We start from the raw sequence: 17,411 nt of genomic DNA, 5'->3' as shown, positions 1-17,411 counted from the left end.
TTTTTCTTGAATGCGGGCAACAGTATAAGGCCTAGCGTTGTTAAATACTTCTATTCACCAGGGATTAGTGTTTTTCCTTCGCTGCTGCCTCAAGGCACTCTAGCTCTGCAGATACTGTTCAGTTCCATCAAACACTAAAACACAACTAAACCTTACGAGGGCAAAATCCCGCTCTTAATGTTGATTACGGTGTTTCGTTCTTGACCAAATAGAAAAGGAAACATCCCAGTTTTGGTATATTCAGATGTGAAGCGCAATTATTCAGGCGGTCTTGCTTGTTCCTCGGAGGGACCCGTAGAGAATCCAAAGGACACAACGTAACGCTCCAGCACGAATTCATCTTTCCATGGTGGTACGGTGTACGTTGGCCTCTCCGATAGTTCAGCAATAGTTAATTTAACCCCCTCCTCGAACACCACTAACAGTTCGTCTTCAAAGGGTGAACGAAGCGAGTTGAGAGACCTTAAGTACTACTTAATTATGACGTTACCATCACATTTCTGTGGGTTAAGATGTAGCGAATTCGGACGAAATGGATAACTTTAATGAACTTTGGTCTACACACAAATTCATACCATTCAAGGTATGCATAGGATTTCATAGTTCCATAAACCCACCAAAGCTCGTTTGAATCGATGCCGCCATTTTCAAGACATGAGTGTGCGACAGACAGATAGTAAACAACTTTGTTTTACACAAGAATTTAAACGAAATTGAAAACCAGAGACAGTGAACTTCAAATATAAGTGGCTTTTCGACTCTCTTGCGCAGACTTTGAATGATATGCACCTCAGTAGAAATACCTTTCTTTACTCATCACTTTGATACCTCATACTCAACAATTGGTGCAAAGTCGCAGGAAACTCAATTGGCACCCAAACGGGGCTTTAATCTGGAAATCTGAACTTCCATTTCCAATTGCCCGCTTATAGCAGTTTGATCTAGTTATGATTTATACCACATATCGCGGAGCTATGCTCTGGTAACCACCCTTCAAGACCATCACTGTCAATGTTAAGAGGGTTCACGCCAAACTTTCCGGACATTTTATCCTTTTAACAATAACAGGTGGCCACTTTCCATATGTTACTCCAACACAAAAACACAGAAAAAAACATCTAGCACAAAACAGCCACCTTCGGCAGTAACCACGCTTCCTAGACACATAAATTAATTAACGACTTCAAATGCCTCCACATTAAGACAGATAGAAAAATAACGATAACCAGTCAGACTAAAAACCTTGGTTTTGCTGGTACTTACCCTCTGTTTTGTTTTTAGTTTTTGTTTTTAAAATCATTTTTATTTTTAAGAAATAGGTAACAATAGTATATAGATTGGAAAAATGAACAATAAAAAACAATCTTTTAAAATAACAAAAATAACTTAAATCTAATGGCCACTGTGGGCTCTCAAAATTTTTGAATAACGAAGGTACTTACCCTCAGTCCAGAGCCATTTGACCAAGATCCATAATCTGGTGAGAAAGAAAACATATATCATCACCCTAGTCGAAGTGTTCGAGGGATGATGTTACAGTATATTCAAGCTATCCACGTCTTCCGTACAGGGCAGTATGAAGAAAGTCACCAATAACAAGCAGAAATAATTCCGGTTACCTCAGAGATTTTACCTCGGCGTAGCACATGACATGTTTGCCCTCCATATGTTGCTCTAATAATAGCTGCTGGCTTCTCCGGAATAACCCTCCTACCTAGAGCACGCTAGAAATACTTCCTTTCACGTTGTCGAAAGCCTTCTCGAAATCAATGAAGAGCCGGTGAAGCGAAAATCTAAACTTCATTCATTGTTCTAAAATGATCCATGGGGTGCTGATGAAGTCAATGCAGGACGATTTGGTACAGAAACGAGCCTTCTTCTCTCTGTCAATACGAGTATAGCTTTCGGAATATTTTTTGATGCGTTACAAGATTATTTCAGCTACTATCGCGACGGCAGGGAACACGCAGCTACTCTTTCAGTTGTCACACTCCAAACAAGTGCTCTTCTTTGGAATATTAATGTCCATCCCCTTCTTCCACTCTCTACAGAACGTCCTCTCCCAAGATTTCGTATGAATGGAAGTAACCAGATCTACAGAAACTGCAACTGCAGCTATAAAAAACTCTGCGGAGAGACCGTCGATTCCAGTAACTTTAATCAGTTTCAGTTTACTGATGGCCAAGATAATTTCTCTGCTGCTTGGGGAAATAGTTCATATCCGCATGTTACGGTGACTAGCCCTTTAATCCACGAAAGGCAGAATTTCGCCAGATGTGATATGGTTAACAACCATAATAGAGTGTTTGTTCCCCCTCTTCAGTTGCTCGTCATCCTAGATGGGAAGTCGACCATTAATATCCTTCACAGGACCATCGAAAGGTTTGCGGCCACATGCACAGTTCCGGAATCATCATCTAGATTGAATAGTCAGCCTCTGCTACCGTGCCCAAAACAATAACAAAGTCTCTTTAGTCATGGCGCGCACTTCAAGGAATTTCACACGATATCGCACCGTCCGATTAACAAGATAGTTCCCCTCTGTTGAGCGACAGCTGGATCATATAACCTGTGGATGTTGAACTTGGGGGCCGTAGCTTTCCAGCAGGATAAGAAGCGCAAGACGGAACACGGAAGTAAGGGCAAGCGACCATTAAAGGATAATCCGTTTCAAGGCCGATGTCAGCGTCGTTGCGCACATCCAGAAAGCAACTCCCCAATCCACTACTAATCGCAAAGTAGTCTCTTTCATCGTATGGTGTCGGTCAGTTGAAATCCAACTTACATTCTCGCAAATTGCAGAAATCCACAAACCTCCCGCCATTTTGATACAGCCACGAAGGGCGTCCTCCCCCACAACATCTCCAAACGAGATGTTGTCAGAGTGAGAATCCTGTTAAAAACCAGCTTCCAGGTCAAGAGAACGCGCCTTGTGGTCGCCACCAGTAACAATCCGACACCGGATTCGCATCTGTTACCACTTGGCTTTTCTGAGTATATAAGCACGTGGCCCCAAGATGGAGAAGAGTATTCTCCAGAGTCACACCATCTCACTTTACTTAGGTCCAGAATGTCTAGCTTAGGTCACTGGAATTCTCGCCCGAGTAGGAGAAAGCGAACATTCTGGCGAGCCACGAGAAGTTTTCATATATTCCGCAACCAATCATTAACCGCTTTTGATAACGAAAAGTTGCAGCCATGAGGTCACTCCCTATCCGAGGAGATGATGATGTTTAGATAGAAGTAAAGCTTCCAAATTTGCAGGTTGCTAGCCAACAGATTTCTATCCCTTTTAGTCGCGTTTTACAACAAGCGGGATTATTTAGAGTGTATTCTAAAAAACTAACTCTTATGGACACATTTATTGTGATGTGTAGGTCAGGTTGGAAACCAGTTGAGTCTTTTGACACTATCTATGAATGTTCTCAATTTTTCATTTGTTCATGTGAAGAGAAGTGTTATCCAGATAGGTCATGCGCCATCGATCAAAGCAGGATGAAGTTTGAAGAAACAATATCTGGTGAATATGGCGGATTGAGTAGGACTTTCCATTTCAGCATTCCCAAGTACGTTTTAAGTTCTCTCGGAATATGTGGTCGAACATTACCATGTAAAAGGATAGGGTCTTTCAATCAAGTCGTGCTTCAGTGTTATCAATTGCACATGATACTGTTCTCCAGTGATAGACTCATCGGGGTTTATTAGCTCATAGTGCGTCACAGTTATGTGATCCCACCGAATGCAGAGCGTGAGATTCGGTGAATGGATATTTTGATCTGTTGCTGGCGTTATTCATTTTTGTTTCGAATCATAATAATTGTTTCGCCAGTAATATTATTATTATTATTCTGTAATATGATTATTATTATTCTGGTAAGGGAAAGCTGCACCGCGTCCTTAAAGAGCTATTGTGCCCCTTTTACTGGTTATAATGTACCTATTGGTCATAGTATCTCAAAAAAGCCTACAACCGTCAGGCACTTTAGTATGTTCCCTAATACCACATTTTCCAACTTTGCATCTGGTATTAAGTGTTCTCCCAGATGCCTCGACCTACTTTGCACAAGTACCGGACACTGTCTCAGGACGTGTATACAGGTTTCGTTACACTCCTCGCAAAGCCTGCAGGCAGTGTCCGTAGATATCCCTAGCTTCCCTAGGTGATAGTTCAGTCGACAGGGAACAGTGAGAATTCCCACTATGATTGGGGGTTTGTTTTTGGTGAGGTTTAAGCAATCCTTTGTGCGCATGGGTTCGTATACCCCAATAAACACCCTGGACCGCTCCATCCCTGGTAGGCTCGCCCAGTATAGTTCCCTTAACCGTTCCTTTTCATTTATTAGAGTCATAGCCATGAAACCGTTTCCGATTCCACAGAAGGATTCTGGCCCTTGTAAAGGAGCCCCTGCTCCCTTCTCGGCTAGTTTGTCCGTTGCCTCGTTGCCTTCCAACTCAGCATGGCCTAGAACCCAAAGTATCTAGACCTTGCTGGACGAGCCGATTGCATTCAGTCTCTCAAGGCTTTCCCATACCAGTTTAGAGTACACCTGGTTGGACCGAAGTGCCTTGATCGCCGCTTGGCTACCGGTGAGAATAGCAATGTTCTGCCCCCTGTAGCTCCTTTGGAGATAAAAGGAGGCACATCTATCTATAGCGTATATTTCCGCCTGGAATATGCTAAAGTACACAAAGTACATTTTCCTTGAACCAATGACACCGGCACCCGCTCCCTCTGCTGTGATGGATCCGTCAGTGTACCAAGTAATCAGTTGCTGGTTTAAGCCTTATGTCGTAGCCACGCTCTCCCAGTTGGCCTTTGTTACCCCAAAGTGTTTCAAACTTTTTATCGAAGTGAAACCTCGTTGTCATGTCATGTCCCTTGGTATCAGTAATTCGCGATACCGCCTAGAAAAAATATCAATCTTCCTTCGGTTTAGGTAGTTCCTCGCCTCATTGATACTCCTAGCAATCCTGAATATTACCCTCCTTTCCTGCATCTGTATGTACAGATGGAGAGGGATTAATCCCAAAAGGACCTCTAGGGATGCCGTTGGGCATGTCCTCATTGCCCCACTGATACACACGCAAGCCAGCCTTTGGAGCTTATGTAATTCCCTGGCTTGTGTGCTGAGTTGGGTTCTTTCTGCCCAGATTACCGCTCCATAGGTAATCATTGGCCTTACTATTGCAGTATATACCCAAAGTAGTATCTTCGGGCTGCAACCCAATTTTTTCCAGCTATGGACCTACAAGTCATCAGAGTCCTCGTGGCTTTCCGACAAGTGTTTCCGACATATGTCTTCCAGAGTAATTTTTGGTCTAGCGCAATTCCCAAATATTTGACCTATGTTTCTCGTTTCACCTCCATATCATGTAATCTTATGGCTCTCAGGTGATCAAGCTTACGCCTCCCAGTGAATGGTACTATGGTGGTTTTGGCTGGGTTGATCCGCAGTCCCACCTTCCTCCACCAGGCACTAGTAACCCTAGTAGTACAGACTAAAACAATGTCGTCCGCGTAACCCTGGCCTTGTAATCCAGTATTTGTTAGCACGTCCAGGAGTTCGTCCACTACCATACTCCACATCAGCGGCGATAGTACCTTGCCCTATAGACAGCCTTGAATAGTTTTCAAGACAATAGAATTTGTACCTGTCGGTACTTCTATTTGCCTGCTTTCTAGCATTTTGCCCATCCAGGATGCCCAAGTGTTTCGCACTCCCTTGCCGCTCAGGGCATCTTTTCGCCAGTAATGACAGGCTGCAAAATTTTTTTTTCAATTTTGTCGTTCGAACACACAATTCAAGAATTCAAGATTGAGCAATCACCTTTCTAAGTTTATTGGCTTCAAGTCATACCGAACTCAATTTCCTTATTTTCGGATCATGCCTAGTAAATGTAAGCGTAGGCTCGGCAAGTAACTTCCAATGACACTGCAAACTCTTTCTGATTTTGGTCCGAATCTTGTCCAATTAACGTCCCCAATTCATCATTTTGAGATTTTTTCTGTTGTCCAGGACCTTGTTTGCCTTCATGTCAAAATCACCGCAAATAATTTTTGACACGCTCTAACACGCTCTAAGAACAATTTTTTACATGAATTAAAAAATATGTCAAAATAATAGATATGAATAGGTAGCTAGCATCACATCATTGTCAGCATCAACTAAGCAACAACCCAAGTCTCCGAGGAATACATGAGGACTGGCAAGATCATTGTCTTGTATAGTAAGAGCTTTGACCCTATGGTGGGACGTTTCGAGCGAAACAGTTTTTGTAAGCTGAAATAGCCTCTGTTGACAGCCAACAACCGTGCGTGGATTTCATCATCGTAGCTGTTGTCGGTTGTGATTTTCGACCCTAGATAGGAGAAATTATCAACGGTCTCAAAGTTTTAGCCTTCTATCTTTATTCTTCCCATTTGACCAGAGCGGTTTGATGTTGTTGGTTGGTTAGTTTTCGACGCTGACGTTGCCACCATATATTTTGTCTTGCCTTCATTGATATGCAGCCCAAGATCTCGCGCCGCCTGCTCGATCTGGATGACGGCAGTTTGTACATCTCGGGTCGTTCTTCCCATGATGTCGATATCATCAGAATAGGCCAGTAGTTGGGTGGACTTTAAGAGGATCGAACCTCTTGCATTTACATCAGCATCAAGGATTGCTTTCTCGAGGGACAGGTTAAAAAGGACGCATCATAAGGCGGTTGTAGACCGTTGTTGATGTTGAATGGTCTTGAGAGTGATCCTGCTGCTTTTATCTGGCTTCGTACATCGGTCAGGGTCTGCCTTGTCAGTCTTATCATCATATCGTGTTCAGTTTTACCCTGCAACTGTTGTCCATATTCCAACAGTTTTTCCATCGCTTACCGCAGAGAGAAAATCTAATCTGTTGCTGATTTGCCTGGAGTGAGCTAGCTAGTTACACCCTTAATATATTCATTCTCAAAAATCATCCTTGGAGAAAAATCTAGTTTCCAATCTCACAAACTGAAATGCTCCTCAAGTAAGATTTAGACGGTACTCACGCAAAAGTTCATGAGGTAACAACAAACAACGAAATAATACTTATTCAATTAACATAATTTTCAAAAATGGATGAATCTGATAAAATGTTGGAAGAAGTAGGAAAAGTTAATAATTTTAAAGTGAGAAGTATGTAATATAGTATTTATTCATTCAATTATTGCACAAGTCGGAAAACCGGAAGCTGCATTTCTTTTATAAAGACATTTGAGTGTGAATTTATCCCATTACTACGTAACACGTAATATGCGCATACATTATGTGAGAATATGCACTTTCGGGTGACATTCAAAATCTTGAATTTCCAATGAAGTGACAATTTTTACCCATTATAATAGTGCGATTTCCACCAAACTTTGTAGGATCAAACTGTATATTATAGTCTACATTGCTGCCAGATGCTAAAATGGACTTAAGGGGGGGACTCTGAAGACAATTACTCAAAATTACAGTAATATACTATTATTAACTTTATTTGAATGGATATCGATATGGAAGGTATTTCGGAACCTAGCCACCATATAGTGGCAGCCTCTTGATTTTTTTTTCAGATTTTTTGGTTGGGCAGTTTCTCAGAATGGCCCCGTTAAATAAATGATCAAGTTCGAACATCCGCACTCCCCGACTTTCGAATAAATGTCATAACTAAGACCAGCTTCGGAAAGTACTAACCGAGACCTTTCATTTGATACCCCACATGACCATATTTGGTGGAAAAAAAATGCACACCCCCTATGCTGCGGGTTGAAATTTGTTAGTTGTTTAAACCTAAAATGATAATGTTCTTATAATAAAAAACTTCTTCAGGAGATTACACTTTGCTATCTGCGTTAATGAAAGAATTTAAATCGACTTAATCGTTGCATACATACGTATACTTTCCTGCGCCCCAACCCCAAAAGATCTAAAGGCTATATAGGCAGAGATAGATTATGTTCCGTTAAAAGTGAAATTTCACTATAAATCGTCCCCCTTCAATATATTATAAATATTCACCTCAACCCCCCACCCAAAATTCAAACTAAATTCCACCTGTACGAGCAATTATTTAAAATAAATTTTAAGTATTGAAAATTTAACTTTAAAAGTGTTTTATGATTAACATAAAATTTTAAAAGACTGAGACGGCTGTATACAAATTTTAAAAGCAATAAATGAAAATACCAACAACAACTCTCAAAATCGATCGATAGCACTAAAAACTGCACTACAAAGTCACAGACACAATTACTGAAATTCCAATAAAACATAACGTTATAGAGGTACTTATGATATTTTCTACCTGTATTTATAATATAATTAACAAGAGTAATACAGAAATATTTAATTATTAGCGAACGAAAAGTCAATTATTATATGTAAACGTTATTGAAGGAAGGCAAAAACTAAATATTTCAGTCAAAATATATATTTATTATGGATAATATGTAAGAAGCATTAAAAATAGCGAGACTTTACGATTAACGGCTATTTAGCTTTTTACCTTTTAACTAACCCGAATTGGAGACGGAATCAAAGAGTTTGCGTTGTTCAAAACTATCTAAAAGACTTGTTGAAATTTTTAAATTGATGTTGTTGTTACGAAGCCTTTTGATTTCTTCTTTATAAATTAATTTACTTCTAGCTTTGTACTTACTTTATGCGACTGCTTTTATTACATGTGTATTGATTATAACTGTATGAAACATTGAAGAGTTAAAAAAGAAACTACAAAACCAAAAAACGAAAATAAAAACGAAAAACATTATTGAAAAGACACTCATGAATTGAAAAATAAAATTTTTTGAAACAAAAACAAAAACAAATTATATTTATAATTGGATGATGATGAGAATTAGATACATTTTGTGATTAATTTTTTATTGTTATCTATCTTTGTTTTATTAGTTCTGTTCCGTTCAGTTTTCATGTAGGAAGGCTAGAGATATGCATGCTTGGTACTATTTTTGGAAAAGCTTTCCATGTTGTAATGCATTCGAACCACAAAGTAGAAATAGTAAATTTATTGAAGAAAACAGGATTCATTAGAAATCTTGAATATCGAATCCTATCTTATGTTATCCTGCAGAATGGTACCATACAGTTATGCATATGATTGATATTTGCAACCTTTCGTTTCTTGTGTTCTTGAAAGCAGCCACCATAATCATTCATCACATTTTTTTATTTCAATCAACAACTTCATATATTACACGTTATGTTTATTGTTGTTTCCCTCCTGAATTCGTTAACCGAAAATTATCGGTTTGGTGTCCTCATTCAATGTGCAGCTGGATGAATTCCGTCTTGAGATACAGAGAAGGGATCAAGAGATAATGGCGATGGCGGCAAAAATGAAGACTCTCGAAGAACAGCATCAGGTACGTTCCAATTTAGATTTTCTGTTACAATTTATTGTTAATTCGGTCGCGAATTTTCGTTTCAGGATTATCAACGACACATAGCAGTTCTGAAAGAATCCTTGTGTGCAAAAGAGGAACACTACAATATGCTGCAGGCAGATGTGGAGGAGCTTCGTGCGCGGTTGGAGGAGAAGAATCACCTAATCGAGAAGAAAACTCAGAGCGCCTTACAAGCCGTACAAGAACGTAATCGTCTTAATAATGAGCTTACTGAACTTAAAGACCATATGGATATTAAGGATCGTAAAATTAATGTACTGCAAAGAAAGGTATGTTTGACATCTATATATATATTCAAATGTACAAATGCATCTCTAACAAATTTCTAATATCTTCTCTATTTTACAACCATTTTGTGATTAACATCCATAAATAATGACATAAACATAGCCTGTTAGTAAAAGTGCACATAGTTTCCTGCTTGAAAAATGTTTTACTTCCTTTTATTTCTATTCTTTTAGTTCATCCTGTCTTGCATCAAATTATAAGCAACATCTCCAATACATTCTGAGTCAAAGATTTTTTCACTATGCTCACTTATTTCTAAGGGACATCATATCAACAGTAACTTAGCTTAGCTCTCGTATGTACCAGTGTCAAAAAAAAGGCATACCCGAACCAAGCAGCGCTTCATTTTCAGAAAAGTAATTCTTAGCCCCAATCTTGAATATCTTGAATTCACTTTTGGTCATTATAACCAAATTTGTTCATACCCCGAAGAGGGCTTTGTAGTTGACTACGAAAATGGTCTTTTTTTTCGATGGAAGGTGGAAAGCTTCAAAAGCTTACGCAGGCTCCTGCCACACAGTTATGTGGGACTCTTACCCACTAAAACCACCTCCTTCTCCTTCCACTCTCCCCGCGGGACTCCCATTTGGCATTACGTCGCGGGGCTGAATCAGAATTTATTCTGCGCACATGTTAATATTCGTGTTCCTCTCGTGTTCATTCTTTCGGATGACTTCTTCCACCCTAAGCTTCTTTCTGATGGCTGCAATCACTTTTTCGACTTCAGTCCTTGGCTTTCACCATAAGTTCCATGATATTTTCGGGTGTAAAGTGCTCCCCGGTTGTAGCTTCTAATGTAGTCCCTTCGAATCTGGGGCAATGAAAAAAGACGTGTTCTGCATTCTCTGCAATATTTGGGCACTTTGGGCAATATAGCGAATCATCTAGCCCAAATCGATACAGATATGCTCGATAGCCTCCGCGTCCACTCAATAATTGAGTTAGGTCGAAACCTACTTGGCCGTGGGGTCGCTCGATCCATTTCCGGATATCCCATATGATTTTCTGAGTCCAGCGGCTTTTTTCTGACTCGTCCCACTTCTCTTGCCATTCCGCGACAGTTTCAGTTCGCGCGAACTGTCGCCGATGGGCAAGAGATTCTCCGGTGAGGTACGTTCGGTCGTAAAGTCGTTGTATTTCTTTCGCCAGAATCTCAATCGGGACCATTTCTACTATCACACAAGCTGCTTCATTAGATGTTGTTCTGTAAACGCAACAGGTTCGGAGTACACTTATGCAATACGCAGCTCCAATCTTTCTCTTATTTGCTGTGTTTTCCAGTGCATACTGGGGCTGCAAACAGTAGGATCGAACTGACCACCCTCGAAATAAGGAGTCGACGGCTTGGCCTTGGGCTACCTATATTTGGTAGCATTCTCGCAACCAACACTCCAATGTTATATGCCTTCGTTGCTACACCTTCCACATGCAATCTGAAGTTTAACCTCTGGTCAATTATTACACCTAAGTACTTAAGTGCAGGCTTGGTATGAATTGTTTGCGTTCCAACTTTGATCTTCATGGAAGTGCTCTGCGAGCTGTAGACCAGCATTCTCTAACCAGAATTTAATCTCATAGACTGCTTCATTTGCATAAAGGTCGACTTCTTCGAGAAGGCGTGCATCAACCGTCACACCAATATTGTCTGCGAAACCAATGGAGGCCACACCAGCAGGAAGGTCTAACGTCAGTACCCCGTTATACATAATAATCCACAAGATTGGCCCTAGGACAGACCCTTGTGGAACTTCGCATGTCGGTTGGTATGATTTCCTTCCTTCATCTGATTCGCAGCACAGAATCCTATCGATCAGGAAGTCGGCAACGATACGCACCACTTCGGCACGCCTAAGTTGATTAGGGACTCAAGTATCTTGCTCCATCTAGCGGAATTGAAGACATTCTTCACATCAAGTGTAATCACAACATTTGCCCTCGTCAAGTGCGGTCTTAATTGTGTTAGCTACTAGGACAAGTGCATCCGTTGTAGACCTCCCCTTTCGAAAATCGAATTGATTTTCGGAGAGACCGCCATCCTTTTCAGCAATTCGAATTAATCTGTTATAGATTACTCGTTCGAATAGTTTGCCAGTATTATTTAGAAGGCATATCGGCCTGTAGGACGAGTTTTACCCAAAGGTTTGTTTGGCTTGGGGACTAGAATTAATTTCTGCTTCTTCCATTGTGTAGGAAATGCTCCTTCTTTAAGGCATGTGGTGAACGCCTCGGCAACATATTTGGAGCTATTTTGACTGCTGCCTTGAGAGCTTTATTGGGGATGCTATCCAAGCCAGGTGCTTTATTTCTAACAATTTTATCCGCAGCTTCGAGGACCTCCTTTTCGCTTACCATGGAAACTTCGGCAGTGTCTATCTCGACAGTGGTTAGGTTAGCGTTACTCACATTCTGTGGGAAAAGATCCGTTACTATTTCATCAAGCAGAGTAACGGAAGAGAAATTGTTCGCTTTTACTTTTCATGATGGCCACATGTAATTTCTTCCGAGCGTTTTTATATTCTTCATGGCCTCGTATCCAAAGCAGTTTCTATTTCGCTGACTGCGCCTTCTGGCCTTGAGGCAGGCTTTGCGGGATTCTCCGATTTCAGAATTCCACCAAAAGTTCGGAACTCGCTTCTATGATACAACATACCTTGGCATGGATACGAAGGTGGCCTGAAAAGTTTCCGACCTAACAATGATACAAGACATTTTTTTCTTTAAATTTGTTTTTATCTTTCTTATAGGTCGACACACTCCTCCCAGCGATACTCCCACCTCTTTAGCCCGTCCAAATAGTACTCGGCGTCTTTCTCTGCAAAATAATTGTCTAAGAAGGTGAATTTTAGATTAGTAACAAAAAGAAGTCGCTTGGGGCTAGATCCGGTGAATAAAGAAGGTGGTTAAGCATTTCAAACCGTAATTCTTGGATTTTCGCATGGCAACCACAGAGGTATGAAGTGACGCATTGTCTTGGCGAAATAGAATTTTGTGGCCGTTTTTCCGCAATTTCTGCCTTTAGCTTGATGACACGTAGTATGCTCCTGTAATGGTTTCTCCTGCTTAAAAATAATCGATTAAGATAACTCTATGACTATTAGGCGATGATGGTTTTACGGTTTTTTACCAGGGCAAAGGCAAATCGTCGGACGCTGCCTCACCTCTGCCCTAGGAGCAGCGTGACCGAAGCGGCTCGCAGATGTTAAGTACTCTTTTCTATAATTCGCAGAACAAAACGTGACTACGAATTATATTGAGCGCAAATCCACCCATACAATTGACCAAAGCTTGGCCAGAGCTGAAAATATTTTTTTGAGAATTCCGAGGTCCTAAGTTCGCATCAACTTGATGCCGGACTATCCCAAAAAATAGTCGCCATCACTTTTCCAGCCGAACAAACAGCTTTTGCTTTTTTGGAGCCCATTGTCCTCTCACCGTGCACTGTTTTGACAGTATTTTTGTTTCAGGCGTATTATCGTGTATCCAAGCTTCATCTACAGTAATTAATCATTGCCAAAGCTCTGATTTATTCCCCCTAAACTTCGCCAACCGAGCATTGGAAATGTTCATTCCAACACGTTTTTGGTCTAACGTGAGCAAACGTGGCATCCAACAAGCGGACAGCTTTCTCATACCTAAATCTTCATTCAATATGTGACAAACACGTTTTTTGGACATATTCATCATCTCTTCTATCTCTCTCATTTTAATTCAACGGTCGTTTAGCAACATTTGGTGAACTTTAACGATGTTATCGTCAGTGGTTGCAGTTTTTGGACGTCCCGAACGTTCATCGCCTTCCAAGCTTGTACGGCCACGTTTGAATTCAGCTGCCCAAAATTTCACGGTGGTAAATAATGGTGCAGAGTCGCCGTACACAGCGTCCAACTCATCTTTGATTTGCGTAGGCGTATTGCCTTTCGCAAACAAATATTTAATGACAGCTCGATGCTGGATTTTTTTCAAACGATTGTCAAACAACAACTCATCATCATCATTAACGGCGCAACAACCGGTATCCGGTCTAGGCCTGTCTTAATAGGGAACTCCAGACATCCCGATTCTGCACCGAGGTCGATTCGATATCCCTAAAAGCTGTCTGGCGTCCTGGCCGACGCCATTGCTCCATCTCAGATAGGGCCTGCCTCGTCTTCTTTTTCCACCATAGATATTGCACTTATAGACTTTCCAGGCTGGATCATCTTCATCCATACGGATTAAGTGACCCACCCACCGTAACCTATTGAGCCGGATTTTACCACAACCTGACGGTCATGGCATCGTTCATAGATTTCGTTGTTACTAACGGTACGAAATCGTCCATCCTCATGTAGGGGGCCAAAAAGAAGAATTAGAAGGTATCTTTCTCCGACTCTACAGTGTCCTCTGCAGGAGCCTGAACGTTAATGAGGCTTATGTTTCTAAATTTGCCTCGCAAGCGCAGAGTGCACAGCCGTTCGCTTATGTTTTCAAAGCCGACAGCAGATTTAATTTTTTGGCTGACTAAGAAACCTACTCCGAGCACATGGTTTACTAGATGCCCGCTATAATACAATATATGGTGTGGCGACTCTTCTTCAGGAAACTACAACTGCACGCCCAAAATGGCTGAAATTTTGGTGAGTATCTGTCAAAAGATGCGCAACCATATTCCCTAGCTTTGACCGGGAAGTGCTGTCATCTTCACGTTGTCGTCGAAAACTTTTCAGACTACCTTCGTATTGCCAAAGGAATAGATCATTTGTTGATGCTGGTAAAAATAGAACAAGTTGAACTGATCCATTGAAATGTGGATCAAAACAATCAGAAAAGAATGATCCCCAAGCCTATTTACAGGACCGGCTGATCTCTAGGATGGGATCACCAGGAATCGCGGAAACTTTGCTGTAAGTGCATTCTAAGTGATTCCCATTTATGAAGCATCCTCCGTGTTTTAAAGTGAAACCTTTCGTTTTGGGAATAACTATCGGACCATAAGCCGTTTATAAGAGAAAAGTTGGTTTTTGATATTTATCCAGCCCGAAACAGGATGTTCCACACTTTCAATATATGCAAAAGATCTTGCAGTTTTCCTATGTAAGAAAAAGCTACTGTAAAAGGTACAACAGTACACGTGCTATAGTATTTGACTTCAGGAAGAGAATTGAGCACTATTTTTCAAATCTATAAAAGTTTCATAATTCCAAATAGTCCCCAATCTAAGTGCCAACCAGTTCCAACAATACTTAACTTCCATCCCCAGAGGGAAACAGAATTTAATTCATCAAATTTTTTCGAGTAATTGTTAAAGTAACAATGTTTAGTGAATGAATTCTCTAAAATGAAATGTAGTGAAATATAAACGATTTTTAGGGGTGTGTGCAAAAGGTTCTACTGGTTTATTCCCGCTGTGAGAATTGTTTCTTCCAAAGCTGGAAGTGCTAAATCAGCCTGTGTACCCAACAACACACTGTGACTCTGGACTTCCATTCCTCTCGTCACCACTCCTCCGCATTACGGTTGTATGTGTGTGTTTCTAAGGTAGGAGGGGCAAAGCCTCTGAGCACTTAGACTTTAGTAGTCCACTGTACTCGATTCCCCCGTTTAATGGAATATCCCGGATTCGTTTATGTATCGCAGGATTTCCTTTAGTGGATATGATGCTGCAGTTATAGCACATCAGCACGAAAAATCTTATGTCTGATGCGTCCATAGGCGAGGCACTCACATAGAAAATGTTCCGTAGATTCCGCTTCCTCATTACAGGATGAACACGTATAATCTTGGAGAATTCCTATTCTGAACGTATGCTCTGCTAGTAAATTATGGCCTGTCAGCATGTTCACAATATTTCTGCAAGTCTTCCTACGTTTCGACAGGAAAAACTTTGCAGTATGTTTGTTTGGTTCTGACAGAAAAAGTTTGATATGTTTAGCAGCATTAAGGCTCACCCACCTATCATTATGGGCAGCCTATTCCCAGTTTTTGATAGCAGCATTAGCCAATGCTACTGACACCCCAATAGCTGGTTCCGGTCCGGGCGTGGGGAAAATTAAACTCTCTTTTGTTGAAGCATCCAATATTTCATTTCCCTCTACATCACAATGACCGGATACCCAAGGTAATTCTACAGTATTGAATTTAGAAATAGAGATATGCGCCTGCAATCCAGGTTGCCGCCTTAGGATCGCATGCATTTGAGCGTGAAAGACCATCGTATATTGTCCCAAGGGAAAGGCCCATTTCTTGTTTTTATTCGAAAGGTGGACTCCCCCTCCAGAACCCTGTTCTGCTTTTGAGCCATCAGTGTAGAAGACGTCTGTATATACTGACACGCATTCTTCTGGTTCGTCCGAGTTTTCTCTTCGCTTTAAGATAACCTCATATCACCTATCAAACAGATATATAAGGATCTCAGAATCAGAAGACATTGGGAACACTAGATTCAGTTCTTCTAATAACTCCTCCAATGCTTCCCATTGTTTCACTATAGATCTAATCGAATTAGTCTACGACTGGTATTATCTGAGGCCTAAGTCCACATATCGAGGCAAAGGTCCGCCTACACAGCCCAGCTCTGAGAGCTTGTTTCATCTTTATCTCTACATGTTTGTTCCCAAGAAGCTTCTTGTCTAAAATAACTCCCGATATTTCACTTCTTCGGGGAGTTGAAGGGTTGTACCCCTCATCTCTGGAAGGCAAAGGCTATTCAATTTCCTCCTTTTTGTAAATAACACCATTGTGGTGGTCATTCTTATTTCTTGTGCAAGCACGATTTAGAAGTCTTCTGTTCATTTCCTGAATCTTTCCATTTCTCAGTTCTACCATGGAACCGTTTTACCGCGTTGGCTTCGGTAAGCAAAGCACTCAAAATGTGTGCGATTCAGAGTTTCCAATTCATCTTCTATCGCTAAAGGAGTCTTTAGTCGCCTAGAAAGCTCACTTTTGTCGCCAAGAAGTTCATTGAACTCCAATCCGGTTTCCTATGATTCCGCCTTTGTATTACAGACTCTTCGGCTGCAATATTCAGACTAAATTCTAAATAACGGTGATCTGATAATAAGACTTTATCTAGCACCCAAAGTGGTCTCAGTCTTTCAATGTAGGGCATTATATCAATTGGCGCCCTTTAACTTTCCCCGCTGTGTAGCTACCATAATTGTTCTTGAAGAGGTGCAATGGACAATACCATATTTTAACAAAAACCTCAACTACGTTAATGCCGTCGACTTCCTCTCTTAACGAGTCATGTACATTTGGGGTCAAGTTAAGTATAAACACCAACAAATCTAAAATACACAGTCTTACGAGTCACAGATTCATCCTACTTACATGAATGGGCAGAATATCCAAGGCTTTGAACAATTTGTATTCCTAGGAAGCGTTGTTTCTTCCAACTGTTGCTCGGTAACTTCAAGTTTCTATTAACTCAAGTCTACGTGGAATCATCCAGGAACTCTGACCTAAGACAATAATAAATGAGGAATTTTGCCATTACTTAGAGATCAAAGCGTTCCTTATACCAATGGTGACGATATGTACCGCCACATCACCATATACCTATTTCCACTTCCCCTGTCAAACTGATGACTAAACTGATAGGGTCCCCTGCTCATCGAACAGCATAGAATTTGCCGATATGCGTTCTGCTCTCCAATCGGGAACAGCGTGTTATATAAAATAAGCTCCAGCAACATTCACACACTGTCCAGTAAACA

The 17,411-nt window shown here is 40.9% G+C and overlaps 1 protein-coding gene across 10 annotated transcripts in view; it reads left to right on the top strand.

The window, feature by feature from the left end:
- The window catches only part of LOC119661249 (ELKS/Rab6-interacting/CAST family member 1), a 124,654-nt gene that overhangs the window by 69,388 nt on the left and 37,855 nt on the right, over positions 1-17,411 (top strand). For all 10 annotated transcript variants that reach the window (XM_038070489.1, XM_038070492.1, XM_038070491.1 and 7 more), the window contains 2 exons: positions 9,298-9,387; positions 9,453-9,698. In XM_038070489.1, the coding sequence (XP_037926417.1) occupies positions 9,298-9,387; positions 9,453-9,698 (336 nt within the window). The remainder of the gene's footprint in view (positions 1-9,297; positions 9,388-9,452; positions 9,699-17,411) is intronic.

The sequence above is a fragment of the Hermetia illucens genome, chromosome 1 (genome assembly GCF_905115235.1).
Source record: "Hermetia illucens chromosome 1, iHerIll2.2.curated.20191125, whole genome shotgun sequence".
Lineage (NCBI taxonomy): Eukaryota > Metazoa > Arthropoda > Insecta > Diptera > Stratiomyidae > Hermetia > Hermetia illucens.
This window is presented reverse-complemented; position numbering and strand designations above follow the sequence as displayed.